Source organism: Drosophila elegans, unplaced genomic scaffold (genome assembly GCF_018152505.1).
Source record: "Drosophila elegans isolate 14027-0461.03 unplaced genomic scaffold, ASM1815250v1 contig_814, whole genome shotgun sequence".
NCBI lineage: Eukaryota > Metazoa > Arthropoda > Insecta > Diptera > Drosophilidae > Drosophila > Drosophila elegans.
The window spans coordinates 539,502-556,171 of NW_024546167.1; the positions used below are offsets into that span (position 1 = coordinate 539,502).

Genomic DNA, 16,670 nt, shown 5'->3' on the forward strand with positions numbered 1-16,670 from the left:
GTTATCGAAGAAGCAGCTATTACCAGTCACGGTTATCGCTAAGGTCGCGGTTTTCTATCGATTACACTAGACAGCAGGGCTGTGAGCTGACATTCACAAATTCTTTTTAATTTTCATTTTTCTTTTCCCAATTCTTCGTGAGAATGTATTTGAAATAATATTATGGAAGTTATTTTATATTTTAAACTCAAATAAATTTATTTTAAATCTTCTCTGAAAATAGATAAAATGAAAAACTATTATTTTGCCACATTTAAACCTGTAAAAGTCGTGTGTTCAAAGGAAACTTATAGCTTGAGAGCCAGTGTTACCGATAGGCTTTCGTTGCAAGTGTTTTGTTTTTCACTATCGATGCAGGCGCTTGGAAATAAATCAAAATAAGAACAAAATAGGTGGAAAAAAGCTCCAAAATGTCCTTCCTGCGCGGCTCCGTGAGCTATGTGTGGTGCACAACCAGTGTGCTGGGAAAAGGAGCCACCGGTTCCGTTTTCCAGGTGAGTCTGGCCGACTGTCTATAGAATTTTCCTTCTGACTCACTTTCTTTTCGTATTTTCTTTAACTTTTAGGGGGTCAACAAGATTACCGGCGAATCGGTGGCGGTAAAAACATTTAATCCCTACAGCCACATGCGTCCGGCAGATGTCCAGATGCGGGAATTCGAGGCGCTGAAGAAGGTCAACCATGAGAACATAGTGAAGCTGCTGGCCATCGAGGAGGATCAGGAAGGACGTGGCAAGGTGATCGTGATGGAGCTGTGCACCGGCGGCAGTCTCTTCAACATTCTGGATGACCCGGAGAACTCCTACGGATTACCAGAACATGAGTTTCTGCTGGTGCTGGAGCACTTGTGCGCAGGAATGAAGCATCTGCGAGATAACAAGCTGGTGCATCGTGATCTCAAGCCTGGAAACATCATGAAATTCATTTCGGAGGACGGGCAGACCATCTATAAGCTGACAGACTTCGGTGCCGCCCGTGAACTGGAGGACAATCAACCGTTTGCTTCGCTTTATGGCACGGAGGAGTACCTCCATCCCGATCTCTACGAGCGTGCTGTTCTGAGAAAGTCCATTCAGCGATCCTTCACCGCCAATGTGGATCTGTGGTCAATTGGCGTTACTCTTTATCACGTGGCCACTGGCAATCTGCCTTTTAGACCCTTCGGGGGAAGGAAAAACAGGGAGACCATGCACCAAATCACCACTAAGAAGGCTTCCGGGGTAATTTCCGGCACTCAGCTGTCGGAAAATGGACCCATCGAGTGGTCAACTACTCTGCCACCGCATGCACATCTCTCTCAGGGATTAAAAACACTTGTGACACCTCTGCTAGCTGGACTGCTGGAGGAAAACAGGGAGAAAACCTGGTCCTTTGATCGGTTCTTCCATGAGGTGACACTTATACTCCGCAAGCGCGTCATCCATGTGTTCTTTACCAATCGCACTAGTTCGGTGGAAGTATTTCTGGAGCCCGACGAGCAGATTGATAACTTCCGAGAGCGCATTTTCCTGCAGACTGAGGTGCCACTGGAGAAGCAGATCCTACTATTCAATAATGAGCATCTGGAGAAGAAGGTCACTCCGCGAACCATTGGTGAGTCATTAACACTTTAAGATTTCTTTAGTGAGTCTAATATTGATAATCACCTCCAGCTAAAGCATTCCCTGTCACCACCACGGAGCAACCCATATTCCTTTACAGCAACGATGACAACAATGTTCAGTTGCCTCAGCAATTGGATCTTCCCAAGTTCCCTGTATTTCCTCCTAATGTTTCTGTGGAAAATGATGCCAGCCTGGCTAAATCCGCTTGTAGTGTTGGTCACGAATGCAAAAGACGCGTGGATATCTTCACATCGATGGATATTCTTATCAAGAAGGGCGTTGAGCACTTTATAGAGATGCTTATAACCACAATAACTTTGCTTTTAAAGTAAGTTGAAAAGAAGGGGAACCTTTTTTTATATTAATTAATGATTTTAAATTAAGGAAAACTGAGAGCTTCGACAACCTACTTTCCACTGTGATGGACTATGCAGATGTGGTGCAAAGCATGGCCAGAGTGGTAAGGTGCTAATGCTTCTTATATAAAAATAAATGTTATATTGATTGTTTATTAGACAAAGGGAGATCAGGAGCTGAAGACCCTGCTGACCGCCTTGGAAAATGTCAAAAGCGACTTTGATGGAGCCGCCGATGTGATTTCTCAAATGCACAAACATTTCGTCACAGACGATGAACTCAAGTGGGTTTAAAAGAATATGCAAGCATTTGTATTGTAAGTATTAATTGAATTTTAAAATATTTTGAAATAGCGACCAATGGACATCCTCTATGCACGGCAAGAAGTGTCCTTGCAGGACCAGGGCCAGTGCTCAGGCCAAGTATCTGGTGGAAAGGCTGCGAGACTCCTGGCAGCACTTGCTAAGGGATCGTGCCACGCGCACTCTGACCTACAACGATGAGCAGTTCCATGCTTTGGAAAAGATCAAAGTGGATCACAATGGCAAGCGGATCAAAGCCTTGCTTTTTGATAATGTAAATCCGACAGTGGCTCAAATTGCGGAATGTCTGGCAGATTGGTACAAGCTGGCCCAGACCGTCTATCTTAAAACACAAATTCTGGAGAAAGATGTGCGAGATTGCGAGCGGAAATTGAATGGCATACGCGATGAACTTTATCACGTGAAATCCGAACTTAAGCTGGATGTGGACACAAAGACAATAAACAACAACAACCAGCTGGCCAAGATCGAGGAGCGAAATCGGTTGAGGGTGATGCAGCAACAGCAACAGGAAGTTATGGCTGTCATGAGGACTAACAGCGAGATAATAAGTTTGCTTAGCAAACTGGGCATTTCAAACGGCGGCCTTGAGAGTAGTTAGCCTGTCAAATCGTTATACTGAATGAGTATTTTATTCTCCTTTTTTTTACTTCGTAAGTTAAAAATAAATGTTTGCTTTTATGTGAAATTTAAAACTACTATCCTAGTTTTATTTACTTCAAGTTGGGTTAGTTACTTTTTCCGGGTGTCGTTAAAAAACCATTGCTGTTGGATATAATTAACAAGCCATATAGTTGACGTCATTAAATAATTTATTTTATCATGCTGAAATACAGTTAAATATTCATTAATAGTAAAGTTGGTATTGTAATTTAACTGTCTATACATTAAAAAGCGGACTAGACTTCATGGCACATACAATTTAAAAAATTTTATAATGCCCTATGGCTAGAATGCAATGTATAATTAATTATTTACATTCTCTAAACCAGACTACTTTTGACGATACTGATGATGGTTCTTTCGTATGTTGGATCCGTTGTGTTGAAGTCGCTGGGAATGTAGTTTTGTGGGAATATGATCACCGGCATCGGCGCGGCGCAGTACTTCAGCATAAGATAAATCTAACTTTTTAAGTTTATGTAAATCTTGCGATACAGTGTTGTGGTAAAACTCAACACCATTTAGCTCTATTACACGGCCACGAGAAGTTTGAGGAGTATTCATATTTTTATTATAGATCACCATTGGCGAGCCATTCCAATTGCTTGATGAAGGAGTTGTCCGTCTACGATTACTGCGACCATATTCCGTGTTCAATGTGTCCGTACACAACTTTGAGCTGCCTTGTCCACCGCGGTTATTCATGGCAAGTGGACTGTTTCTGGGTGTGAATTCACGGGAATTAAATAATTCGATACGATCTCCAGATGAGCTCTGGTTTCGGTGCTTTCGTCGGTTCTTCTTTTTAATTCCGACACCTACGGTTAAGTATTCGAGAGGTTCCCGTTTCAGTGGAGTAAGTACCTGGCCATTTTCCTTAATCGGCTTAATAGTGGCCTCACCGACAGTCGTTTCCTTAGAAGAGTTACTTAACAAGGTAGATTGCGTAAGAGCCGACTGGTTTTGCTGACTCCGGACTTCAAAGATGTGTTTTTTGGCTGTTTTGCGTTCCAACTTGGTTACGCACTCGGACATTGCTATGGACTGATTAGATATAATCGAGGAAACGACGCTTTGTGTATCATCGATGAATTCATCTGGAGATTCCTCCCTTTCGGGTGTTACGGGCGGTACTTTTGCCGGGACTAAGGGTAGTTTTTCTATCACCTGTGCGTCATCTTGCAGGGACGGTAACTTGTCTACTTCGTTATTATCGGCAGCTTTCTTGAGCACTCCGAATATCTCTTTGAAAAGTTCCCTGTACTCCGGGCGATTGCGAAAATGAGATTCAATCGGACTGACATCGTCATAGATACTAAATTTACAATCATTTCCATTACTAATTGAGCAAAGGAAGAAACTAGGTCGCTCGTCGGTTTGTGTGCACTTGTTACTAGTCTCATCCGAGAATCCCGATGATGTAGTTTCAGATTCCGAAAATTCGGTTGGAGTGCGTTTGCGATTTGAGTCCAACATTAGATCAGATTCTTTTGAGCTATTAACAACTATTTCGGTTTTTTTGCTTTGACTTAATTCGGTTATAGTTTTGCCATCTGAATTATTGGCAAAATTGCTCTTGGCCGCATTTGAGGTTCTCTTTACTTCCACCAAAGCCTCGTACTTTTCGACTAGGTCGCGATACGGATTTGGTTTATCGCTGGCGTTAAGGTTAAGATCTTCGGAAATTCTTAAACGTTCTTTATATTCGGATGCACTGTTATCGCACTTTGAGGTGTGTTCGCTGCAAGATTGTATGCTTCGGTCGTCGTCTTCGTAGATTTCTTCGGTTGGAGCGATGGAAGATTGATCATCCATATTGGTATTACTTTCGTTTATATCCCTCAGACATCTACTGCACATTTGACCTTGCCGGACGTCGTCGAGAAGGGAGAACTCTTCGTGCATTGACATTGTTCCCTCGTTGGCACTGTTTTCGAGCAGACGACTTTGCAGACCCTGGTTGTCTTGGATGATGGTGACCAGCTGCTCCTCCAATTCGGTGCATCGTTGCTGTTCTGCCAGAAAATCACGTTTTATGATCTCCATTTCGCTGAGTAACTTTACCAACTCCTCGTTTTCTTCACCCTTCACAGCACTTCTCTCACACATGGTGTCATTAGTGAGGGAGAGCTCCTCCAGACCCGTTGAGTTGGCTATGGCCATGGCCATAACATCCAATTTGGATATATCCAAATTCTGTTCCTTGCACAATGATTGAATGCTGTGACTGGAAACGGAACCCTCGGCTGAATGCTGCATCCTGTAACGCTCCTGCTGATATTGATCCACTTTACGCCGTTCGGTGCTCAGAGATTGTCGGGCATCGCTTAAAAGTTGATTGAGTTCCTCGCAACGGGCTTCCAAGATTTCCGTGTTGGTTGTCAGCGACTTTATTTGCTTCTTATCGCGATTTTTTTCCATGTTGAGCCGTTGATTAGCACGTTCCAGATCTTGGATGCCCACTTCCAGTTGTTCGTACACCTTAAGCCTGGAATCATTCACCTCGGTCATGGCATTAATATGCTTGCGAAGGTGCAAAATCTCAAGTTCCTGCTCATCTCCCTTGATTTTGTACTCTTTTATGAATGTTTCAAGTTCCTTATTACGCTCCAATAGGGTTTTTCCAAGTTCCGCAGCTAATTGCAGGTCATCGAGCATGAACTGTGATACGTTTTCACAGCCAGCCATACCGTGATTGGAATTGGATTCCTCCATCTTGGGACCTTCGGACCTTGAAAGCTTGGCTTATCGCTAAAACTGCGAAAAACATAAAAAAGATTTAATCGATTTTAGTTGATTTTGTAATTAAGCTTTCGGGGGTAAATGGGGATTACTTGTCAAATGTCCTCGCAATGGTGGAAAAACAGCTACAGCAACAACAGTAACTTTTTTACTGTTTCATCCCCAAAAACAAAAAGTATGGTATTGCACTGACTGCAAAAAAAGCCCTACGTGTCAAGTGCAACTGCATTTTTGTTAAGCGGTTACTTTTTATTAAATTTATTTGAACTTTTGAAAAAAAAAACAAACAATGTTTATTTATAGATATGGGAATAATTTTATAAGTGGGATTAATTATGTTCAGGGGATTCCTGAAATATGTAAAGATTAGCTTTAGGGTTGCTTTCTTAGGCAATAAACAACTGTAAGCCATTTGAATCTTTCTTATAAGTATTTATGGTTTTACTTAAAGCTATACTACTTATGTTATTAAATATAATTTAGCAGTTTTAAATTAGTCTATTTATTTAATACTCGCTTAAAATAAAATATAATATAATAAAAAAATGTTCTAAAAGCTATCTAGAAGAGATATACGTCTTAGGACAAGATTTCGTGCTGTTTTTGAAGAAATCATTTTTTTTGTTTATAAACAATTTTGAATTAAAGTTTGTAGTCTTACACCATTTGTGCTGCTACCTTGTCACAACGATAGTTTGATAGGCCGGTATAAACTAGCAAACATCGCCTGGGCACACTAATTCCCCGGCGTTCTTGTTTTGATTTTGTTTTTGGTCGTTTATTTTGATTTCTCGAGAGGATGCATCCCCCGCCATGCTGTACACTCTAGTCCTGGTAGCGGAGTTCGTGGACGAGTTCCTGCTGCGTCCACTGGCCATACTGATCGATGCGGTGGTCACCAGCGTGTACTATTTCCTGTGGGGCAGCTACTTCGTTGGATACTGTTTGGTGGAGGGCAGCACGCGGGCCTGGAACCTGGTGAGATGGGCGGCCAGCGAAGTCCACAGGGTCTATTGCGACCTGTGCCTCATCACGCTGGATGTGACGGACTACTTCTACGGCGGCACCAAGGGTGGCCTGAAAAGTGCCAGAGATTTCGGACAATCCTTGGCTATGTTATTCTGCAATTTGCTCATTGAACTGGGGAATTGCACCTTGTGGGTGTTAATGCTGCTCCCAAGGCTCATACTGTGCATTATTGATTACCTTCTGGACTTTGTAATGCACTCCATTGTGGCCCGTGGCCTGAGCCTGCTGAACAGCGTTTTTCGACTCTCGATAGGATTGTCCCTGCTGCTAATCCTCTACATGTTCCGGCGCTATGTGTTCTTGCTGCTCATCTACCTGCTCCAACGTGTCCGCACCGAGATCTCAACGAAGACGCAAAGCGTTTACCTCTGGACTGATCAGCAGTTGAAGCGTTTTATGCAGAATATAAGGAATGATCCGGGCAATGCCGGATCTCCTAACCGCGGAGGCTGTGTGGTCTGCATGGAGCGTAGCAGGAACATCGTCATCATGCCCTGCCGACATCTCTGCCTCTGCAAAGAGTGCTCCCAACAACTGCTTCTTCGTTTAGAGAATCGTTGTCCAGTGTGCCGCAACTACATCAGTACATTTTTGCCAGTCTACATTTGATACTACCTATTTTTGTAAATTGTCTAAAACTTATCATAAATGTATATAAGACTGCCAATTCGAATTTAGCTTTAAGAAGAAAACAACCAAATGCCATTGGTTAAAGACAATCTTTAAGGACAGAAGGAAAATATCTTTGTTTGCACAAACAAATACAACTATCATGTTCGCAAAAGCGCAATATAATTTTAAATGCAAAATATAAACTAAGCCCCCGAAAACATTAAAACAGTTATATAAACAGACAGCATAAAACACCAAAAATGAGAACATTTTTCTATACGACTTCACCTCCCAAAAATAACAATCAAAACTTAATTGTTTTATGTATTTATTTCAAACCAATGAAAATATACGTTTTGTTTTGTATACATTTATGTAAATACGGTTTGGATTTTCGTATAACTAATTTGCTCAAAAGACAGATATAGAAAAACGTTTGTTTTGGGCTTAGATCTTTATTTAATTTAAATGTTAATTTAAATTTAAATCGAAATGAAATGATTCGCTTTGCTTGGTATCATATTGCAGAGTTAATTGAATTGCAAGTTCAATGTTTTTTCAACACTCTCATATGCGCACTGTTTTGGGTACTTAACTGGTAAATGAAACGATCAAACAAGATTAAAATTACACAATGGGCCGTATAGCATCGGTACTCATCTATTAGATAGATATATGTTATAGCGTCTTTAGGTTTCACCTCATTTTCTGCTCATCGCTAGTAGTAATCGCTATTTGGGATGGATATATAGCTTATATTATCTGTTGTGTGGTTGTGTGAATTGGAGATATAGCGCTCTATTACGAATAACATTATCTTTCGAAAAACGTCTAGTTATGCTATATAAATTTAATTTGTGCCAATTTCTTTTATATTTTTTTTGTTTTGTTTTGTATAAAGCTTTAAGCGCTGCTTCTAGTTTAATCCTATCCGTTACTTAGTAAAATATATATTTATGTGTATATATCATTTTAATAGCAATATTAAAAGGTTCTCATTTAAAATCGTTTCATCGAAAAATTTCACGTTTTACGGGTTTTTGTTTCATTTTGTAACTGTATCTCAAAAATATGAATCCACACTTGACATTCACGTAGTATATATGTATGCATTTATAAAATTACAAAAGAACAGTAAACCAAAATATATATGTATATGCTCGCTCCGGTATATGGCCATATCCAGCTATATCTATATCAATAGCTTTTGTGCCAGACATAACTTGTAAAAGTTGTCGCTCTATTCAAAATATATGTGTAAATATGCATGTAGGTTTGATGTTTCCATGTTGTGTAGGTACAAAGTAGGTTCCTATAGCTAGATATATCGTTATAATATTTTATGTTCATGTGCATGATTGATAACCAATGTACTCATTGTTGTAACGGCTAAAAAATGGCATCGCTTTGAGGGTTTCGAACCCGAACCTATCTAACGTCTCGTTTCAAACTGTTTTGGTCACCTTACTGTTCCTGTTTAATCCTGTTTTATTATCGCTCCTAACCGTTACAAGTTCGGGTTTAGTTAAGCTATATTTTTAGTTATTTTAGGGTGCATTTTCCTTATGAATTATTGCTCTAACTCCTCAACTCCCTTTTAGGTTGTCTGTTTGAGGTGGGTGAAATCAAATGAATTGAGTCACTTTGAAATTCTCATTCCTAGCATTTAGTTACAGAATTTTGTTTAAATCAATTTACTTAATTTTTTTTGTTTAGTTTTAAGTGTATTCTTTATACTTGATAAGGGAAAATATTAATGTATTGATACCTTTAAAAAAAATCAAAAATGCCCCATATATTTAAAGTCAACCCAAATATGTTTTTTTTTAGTTCCAGCTTAGCCGCATGCAGATCATGGTTTACACTTAGTTTAGCTTGGCCTAAGTTCTTCTTAAAGATGGTACAAAATCTAGTTGTTTAACATTTGATGTGCTACATGTACAATAATTTATTAATGATCTATCTAATTTGTATAGTTGCTGCGAATTTATTAAACACCTCGTCGCCCCAGGTTTGCCAATATATTAAATAGATTTAGTAACACTTGGGTTTCGGATCTACATCTTCCGTGCACTCGAAAGCTTGAAGAGATATGTTATTCACATTGGTTTTTGTGTTTTTGCTTTTTAGTTTACATTTAGTTATAGAAGTCTTGAATTTCACACATAGAAAATGTCTTTCGTTAATACAAACGTTAATTGGAAAGTTGCTAAAGGCTGTACTTTGAAAATTCCTCATAACATACATTTGAAATATTTGCTATCTAACGATCTTTTTATTTCTTATTATTTGTTTTTAAAGAAAGGTGGTACGTATAAAATAAACCATACAAAAGTTAGACATAAAAATATATATTATGCGTGTATATATTATAGACATATATATATATATATTTATATATATATATATATATATAGAGTTCAATGCCAATCTATCACAAAATCACATAGAGGGGTTTTCTATCGAATTAACACACACATATATAGAGAGAAGGATCCCATGATCCATTAGCGTTTCTTTAAGAACTTAGTTGGAGTGGTTTAAGATAATATAAAGTTTTTCTCTCGTTTGGAACGTTAAAACTACGGATATACAAGGGTTTTGGATTACCAAATACTTGGGCTTACTCTACAGAATATTTCATATATATGCTAGTATTTTAGCTTATCGTCTAGCTTGTGTGTTTGTGTGCAACTCTCTCTGTGTCAGACACAATCATCACAAAAAGGTACTTAAACTCTCATTGTGCACTTGTTGGTGCGCTGATAAATCGAACTGAATAGTCTTAGTCTACAACTATAAGGAGCCTTAGTCTAGGATTTAACGTAAATACTTGGTTGGGCTATCAAATTTATGCGGGTCTATATATTTTAGCTAAGGGCAAGCATGGCTTTGCTATATGATATGATAGTAGATTTCCACAAATTGGTAATAGATATGAAATTTTTAAACAAAAATTGTAAAGGAAGTAGTATGTAATTAACTTTCAGGTTCCAATTTGTGGAATTTGTTTTGGGTTATTCTTGAAGAGAACCACTAGTCTAGGCTATAAATTATATAACACTATGCTGCACACTTTTATAATTTTTTTTTTTTGTTTTGCCTAAAACAATTGACTAGAAGTTAGCAAAAAGGCAAGAGAGCGTTCCGTCTGTCCGTCCGTCCGTTAATGCAGAATATTGAGCAAGCTTATGTCCGGGGTTAGAAAGTGTTTCCATTGCGTGCCTACCCATTGATTTTGACAGTTGAAATTAAACAATTTAACAATTAACGTCAACAAGTTGTAATTTCCAGTGCTGACGAGTCACGCAGGAGCTGCTTTTTTTACACTGAAAAACCCCTTTCTCAAATATTCATGTCCGTAATTATCGAAGGGCCGGGCTGTCCAGCAAACTAACTACCTCTACTACACACTATATATGTATATGGCCTGGGTCTGCATTTTATTTCGGTTTTCTTTTTGTGAGATTTATTTATTTCAGGGCTCTCTACTAAAGCTAGTTGGGTCATTTCCTATATCTAAGTTGGGGGGGGTGGGGGCATGGCTTAGGGCTGGTTTAAGGAAGCAATGTTGTTGTGATGATACGCTTGATCGATCGCCTCTAGAAGGGCAATGTGGTAACGAACATGTTCTCGATGAGAGCTGGCGCCGGCACCAGGTCCTCCAGTTTCAGATAGAAGATCCTCTGCAATCCCTGGACGCTCAGGGATCGCAGTTCGGGCAACTTGCCCAGCAAACGGCTGAAGTAGTGCTGCTTCTTCTGGGCCTCCGCATTGTAGGTGACATGGTCCCGCAGACTGCCAATGATCTTCATCTGCAGCTGCTCCACTTTTTTCGGCTCCCGCAGGCCATGGCGTTCTGAGGATTAAATAGGGGAAAAAAGGGGTTAATTTGGCAATTAGTTTTTTTAAATTGAGACACTATAATCGAAATCAGCAATTACACTAATAATTATTTAATTTAAACTCAATTTTATGCCGTTGTTTACTTAATATTAAACAGCTAAATTTTTATTAAAAAACATTTTCTTCTAAAAAGTTTCGATTCGTTTATATATGTTTAAACTGTTTTTAGGAAACATTTTTTAATACATAATAAAAACATAAAATCGGGGATAACAAAGAATTCTCTTGTGCTTAAATTGGGATAAAATTTGTTTGTACAATATTTATACCGAACTTGAAGGTAAAAGATTTCTGTGTCACCACGGATATAGATATTTTCTGTATACCTTTTATTTTCTGTGTTTTTTTTGGCATTTATAAATTGAACACTGTTATTAATTTAACTTGAACGATAGACTTTAGAAAATGTTTCCTTTATAAATTTATTTCTTTCGAACATCTTAAAAATATTTATTTTTGATATGACAAAAGTCAAATTAACAAATGTACTTATAAAATATTTTTTAGGAACTTCAACTATTTATTTTATTCTATTTTTGTCTTTGCTTCTTTAACAGGGACTAAGAATAGGAGGTTACCCACCTGTGATCAGAGTGAGGGCGCAGAGGCAGGCGAAGGCGGAGATGTCGATCTCCAGGTTGTGCAGGCTGTGGCTGAACTCCATGATGTCGTTAAGCCACTCGCCGAAGGATCGCAGGCACTGGGTGCGATGTAGAACAGTGCCATTGCAGAAGATCAACTTGGTGTCATCGCTCCTGGCCCGATAGGCCAGCCTCAAGACGAACAGTTCCAGCGAGGCGCTTTGGAAGAGTAGCTCCTGATCCTCCGGCAGGAGATCAAAGTAGCCGGGAATCTTTTCGGCAAACTGCTTGATCACATCCACGGAACTGGTCAGCAGATGGTAGAACTGCTGCACTTTGTCCGCCTCGCTCATCGACAGCTCCTCGTAGTGGCTGTAGTCCAGACACGAGGGATCCGGTGTGGTGTCCACATGACTGCGCACCAGGGCGGTAATCAATGAGATGGGCGGCGATGGCGGCGATTCTTGGGGGGATTTCGGCTTAGAGGGCAGACGACCCCTTCGTCCCTTCAGCGAATCCGTGCGCACCACTTCCTTGACCATGCCCACGACCAGACACTTTTGGAATCGACAGAACTGACAGCGATTGCGACGCCTCTTGTCCACCGGACAGTTCTTGTCCGCCAGGCAGACGTACTTGGATCCCTTCTGGACGGTCCGCTTGAAGAATCCCTTGCAGCCCTCGCACGTCCGGACTCCATAGTGCTGACAGGCGGCGGTGTCGCCACAAACGGCGCACAACTGCGACGGAGCCTGGAGCAGTCGGCCCGCCTGGAGGTCCACACTCGCCGGCGAACTGGCCGCCGAATTGGGAGCCGAGCTAAGCTGAAGCGGATGGGCATGGGTGTGCCGCTGGCCGAGGGTGATCTTGGCCAGCTTGGGGCTCTGCGCCGAGGAGCCGGCGGGCGAGACGGTCCGCTGAACTGGCAGCGATGCCCGGCGGACGGGCGGAGGACCGCCCACCGAAGGCGAGGAGATGGTGGCCGCCGCCGCCGCTTCCACGGCCGCCGTGGCCGCCGCCAACTCGGAAATCGTGGGAAACGTCGGCAGCGAGTAACGCTCGCCATTGTGCGAGGTGTAGTTCTGAGGGGTAGACAAACAATATCCGTATTAAGTAAATTGCTTCATTTAATAGCGAGTACTTAAACACAGTTTAGCATTAATTAATGGGTTTCATCATGAATAAAAAAGGAGGATTTTATTATAGCCTCTTCTCTACTATATCTTTTTTATAAAAGTCCATCTTTTACTTTATATAGTTTTACTTTATATAGTTCCACATAAATTTTATTAGCTTTCAATTGTTGAATTGTCGAGTAGATAGTGTTTATTGTTAGACTTTTTAATATAGTACAACCGCTTATAAACCAAACATAAGGTTTCTTTACACCTCATGATTACTTATATGATATTTGGTTTAAAGTTTAAACATTAAACACTTGTCTATTATTTTGTTTTTAATTAAATATGACTTAAAAATTATTATTAAAATTTTTTTGTTGAAACCCAGATTTTAAAATGCAAAAAAAGGAACTAGGAGGCTAAAACCGGGTCAAAAATGATATCTTTTTTAAGCAAGAAGTAACAACAAATTACTAATTAAATTGTTTGGAAACTTAGAGATAGTTTTTTATTCAAACAAGAAATTCATAAGAAATTCTTATAAGATAAGAAACTCATTTGAACCATATTTTAAAAAATTCTAAGTGACTTAACTTTTAAAGAAAAACATTTTAATGTTTGAAGTATTCTGTTTGATCTTTTCTGACTTACATGTTGCTGGTAGCTCTGCTGCTGCTGTTGCTGCTGTCCGTAGAAATTGTCCGTGGCGGAGACTCCATTAAATTCGTAAAGGGAACTGGCCGAGGAGCTGGGCGACAGATTGGCGCTGGCATTGATGGCATTGAAATGCCCATGATAGTTGTAGCCACCACTGTTGTTGTTGTTGCTGCTGCTGTTGCCGCTGCCGTTGTTGTTGCTGCAGCTGCTGTTGGGATGCGACATTTGGGTCTGGGTTTGGAGGGTGTGCAACTGTTGCAATTGCGAGGGGGCAGGCGGACTGGAGCTCCAACCGCCGGAAAGCGGCGGGAAGCAGTCCTCGTCCATCTTGAGGGTCAGCACCTGATCAGTGGGCGTGGGGGCGGCGGTGGAGGAGGAGGAGGCCTGCTGGGGGCTGCTTCCACTGCTGCTGTTGTACTTCAGGGAGTAGGTCTCCTGGAAGCTTGGCAAACTGCTGCCGCACGATAATGGCCCACCAATGGGCGAGATCAGCTGGAGTTGCTGTGGTTGCTGTTGCTGTTGCTGCTGCTGTTGCTGCTGCTGTTGTTGCTGCTGTTGCTGTTGCTGTTGGGCATGCAATGCAATGGCCGGATCGCTGCTGGAACGCAGACTGAGCAGACAGAGTTGCTGCTCCTGCTCGGAACTCAACTGCTGCTCGGGAATCGAGGACAATCGCTTGTCGCGCAGGCAAGTCAACTTGGTGAGATTCTCAATGGAGCTGGTCAGGTCCTCGGCGGGATTGTCCGGATAGCCACTGGTGGTGGGGGAGAGCAGGGAGTTGTTCGAGTCCGAGGGGAAGAAGAGATCCGAGAAGAGTTCGCTGTGGGAAACCACAGACGCGTCGGTCAGATTGCTGATCAACTGATCCTCCTCATGGGAGAGCAGCGATTCCGACTTCAGCAGATGTTGCTGCGGGCTAACAAGTTGCTGGTGTTGCTGCTGCTGCAGTTGTTGCTGCTCCTGTTGCTGTAGCTCCTGCTGGTTCTGATGTTGCTGATGGAGGTGGTGGTGGTGGTGGTGGTGTTGGTGGTGTTGGTGGTGTTGGTGGTGTCCAGCTGCCGATGGCGACGCTGTAGTGGTCGTCGAAGCGGTTTGCGTGGAGAAATTATCGAAGGGCGACAATGAACTAAAGGAGCTCTGCAATGAAAGACGGTCGACAGTCGAATGAGTAAGTGAGCACGCCATTGCCGTCTAGATATCCTAGCCCTAAGGGTGGAGTCTAGCTTTTCCGGCACCAAACATGCGACATGCGCATTTCCCCCAGCAACTGCCATTGGTTCTTTATGCGGAATAGCAACCCCTAAGTCGCGGAAAAGTCCTCGCTGATGATTTCCTAATTGGTTATGCTTATGCTTATGCCAAAATGTTTTCCCAACACATCTTACACCTAACAATAGATGTCTAATTTCTGTGTTTTTGTGGCTGCAATTGATCTCCTCACCTCATCGCCGCGGCAACTTGACTTCACTTACGAGAAGTCAACTCCTAGCAGCTGGCAATTAGCGCGTCCACTCATTTTGGGCTTGCCAAATTTGCATAGATTTTTGCACACCTTTTGGTTGGATTTTATTTTTTGTAAATTTCATCTCAGCGGGGGTTTGCAATTAATGTTATGAACATTGTTTTGGCGAGGGTTCTAGGACTCTTAATAATATTTTTGCAATTATGTATGGACTGGTTTTAAAAACTGTTGTTAAAATTGACTAGATCTTTAAATGTTTTGTTTAATTTAAAACATTTTTCTTTTCAAATTTTACATTTAAGGTCCTAATTTATGTTGCGCAGAAAAAATTATCTTTACAATAAATGTATTAAAGTGAAATTAAAAACTTTATAGTTAGTAATGTTTATTTTAAATTAAATTAAACTTTACTTTATTTTTTTTTAACTAGCTTGGCTTATAAGTTCAATTTTATTTTCTTGTTGCATGAAATTATCAGACACAAAATGATTTCTTTTAAACTTACGTTGGGTTGCAAAAGTAACATGCTTGTTGTCGTTTGGTTATTAAGCCTCAGTTGGCTGATTTTAGTTGTGTGGATTGCTGCTGTCGCCGCTGCCGTTGATGTTGCTGTTGCTGTTGCAGCTCCTCCTGTTCCTGCTGGTGTTGCTGCTGCTGTAACAGCAATTGTCGTTGCTGTCGCAGATGTTGCCGAGGTGCTGGCAGCTTCTGTTGCTGCTGCTGGGCTGTCGCAGTTGCTGTCAGTTTTCTCGCTTTTCAATTTCCCCGCAACGAGTGCTTTTATTTTTCTCGACTCAGTGGATGATGTGGCTGATGCTGCTACTGCTGCTGCTGCTGCTGCTGCTGCTGCTGTTATTGCTGCTGCACCTGCAAGCATAAGGATAATCGAGGAAAGGTCTTTAGCAATTTAGAATTCTCAAAGTCAAGCGGGCGTGAATGCCACACGGAGGCGTCTCAGGGGTGAGCTTAATGCTAAATGACTGGTGAAATGCCAAATCTGCGATGATATGGGCAGATTCATATTGCTGCCGTGCTAATGTTGCCGCTGTTCGTTGCCCAATTGTCTTGCGTTCCACACGCAAGCCACCGTATCGAATGTCTTAATTAGAAATGCTCAGTCTCAGTCTCTCAGTCCCAGGCTCGGCTGTCCACATAGATAAATATATGGATATATTTTGTACGAGTATATCCCAAGATGCCGAGACACCTCCTCATTGTGTCGCGGGGTTGGCCAAGAGGCAAGCTCACGTTGCAACAAAGATGTAGCCACCAGAAAATCGGTGAAAAAAAAAAAAAACCAAACAGCCAGAAACAATCCTAAACGAGGATCACATCTCCATCGTTCGGTTAATGCAGCACATAAAATGTAATAAATTGTGTTGTCCGATGCTGCACGGTTCCGTGGTCTGTACTCCACGTTGCGGGTGTTCGGCTTTTGATTATAATAAATATTTTGGCTGATTCGCATTGCAAAATGCAAGCTTAAGTTCGCTGCGCCTCGGCGAAATCATTTTTCATAATTTGCATAATTTATGCTGGAAATTGGACTTCGAATTCTTCAACAAAAACTAAAAGTCATACAATAAAATATGGAAATACCCTCGTATCATCTA

At 41.2% G+C, this 16,670-nt stretch overlaps 4 protein-coding genes across 4 annotated transcripts in view; 2 read left to right on the forward strand and 2 right to left on the reverse strand.

The window, feature by feature from the left end:
* The first annotated feature begins 307 nt into the window (after positions 1-307).
* On the forward strand, positions 308-2,972 carry LOC108141996 (serine/threonine-protein kinase TBK1). The gene is made up of 6 exons (XM_017265660.2): positions 308-494; positions 567-1,593; positions 1,653-1,932; positions 1,989-2,064; positions 2,120-2,244; positions 2,315-2,972. The coding sequence occupies exons 1-6, from the start codon at positions 411-413 to the stop codon at positions 2,883-2,885; spliced, it is 2,163 nt and encodes a 720-aa protein (XP_017121149.1). The 5' UTR covers positions 308-410; the 3' UTR covers positions 2,886-2,972.
* A 106-nt stretch (positions 2,973-3,078) lies between these two features.
* Positions 3,079-5,882, reverse strand: LOC108141995 (cerebellar degeneration-related protein 2-like). Its single transcript, XM_017265659.2, has 2 exons — positions 5,782-5,882; positions 3,079-5,704 (listed from the first exon to the last, which is right to left on the reverse strand). Exon 2 carries the CDS (start codon positions 5,660-5,662, stop codon positions 3,278-3,280), a length of 2,385 nt encoding a protein of 794 aa, XP_017121148.1. The 5' UTR covers positions 5,663-5,704; positions 5,782-5,882; the 3' UTR covers positions 3,079-3,277.
* Positions 5,883-6,411: 529 nt separating this feature from the next.
* Positions 6,412-7,556, forward strand: LOC108141701. The gene has a single exon (XM_017265185.2). The coding sequence runs from the start codon at positions 6,503-6,505 to the stop codon at positions 7,325-7,327; it is 825 nt and encodes a 274-aa protein (XP_017120674.1). The 5' UTR covers positions 6,412-6,502; the 3' UTR covers positions 7,328-7,556.
* A 110-nt stretch (positions 7,557-7,666) lies between these two features.
* LOC108142023 (probable nuclear hormone receptor HR38) overlaps positions 7,667-16,670 on the reverse strand; it is a 35,743-nt gene continuing 26,739 nt past the window's right edge. The window contains exons 2-5 of the mRNA XM_017265699.2: positions 15,563-15,924; positions 13,590-14,732; positions 11,819-12,899; positions 7,667-11,189 (exon numbers count right to left, since the gene is read on the reverse strand). Coding sequence (XP_017121188.1) covers positions 10,933-11,189; positions 11,819-12,899; positions 13,590-14,732; positions 15,563-15,924 — 2,843 coding nt within the window. The 3' untranslated portion in view covers positions 7,667-10,932. The remainder of the gene's footprint in view (positions 11,190-11,818; positions 12,900-13,589; positions 14,733-15,562; positions 15,925-16,670) is intronic.

Excerpts from the sequence above, each read along its gene's own strand:
- LOC108141996 (XM_017265660.2), top strand. The coding sequence starts at position 411 with ATGTCCTTCCTGCGCGGCTCCGTGAGCTATGTGTGGTGCACAACCAGT. Across the intron at positions 1,933-1,988 it reads ACAATAACTTTGCTTTTAAA|GAAAACTGAGAGCTTCGACA; the intron begins GTAAGTTGAAAA and ends TTTTAAATTAAG. Across the intron at positions 2,245-2,314 it reads GTCACAGACGATGAACTCAA|CGACCAATGGACATCCTCTA; the intron begins GTGGGTTTAAAA and ends ATTTTGAAATAG.
- LOC108141701 (XM_017265185.2), top strand. The coding sequence starts at position 6,503 with ATGCTGTACACTCTAGTCCTGGTAGCGGAGTTCGTGGACGAGTTCCTG.
- LOC108141995 (XM_017265659.2), bottom strand. The coding sequence starts at position 5,662 with ATGGAGGAATCCAATTCCAATCACGGTATGGCTGGCTGTGAAAACGTA.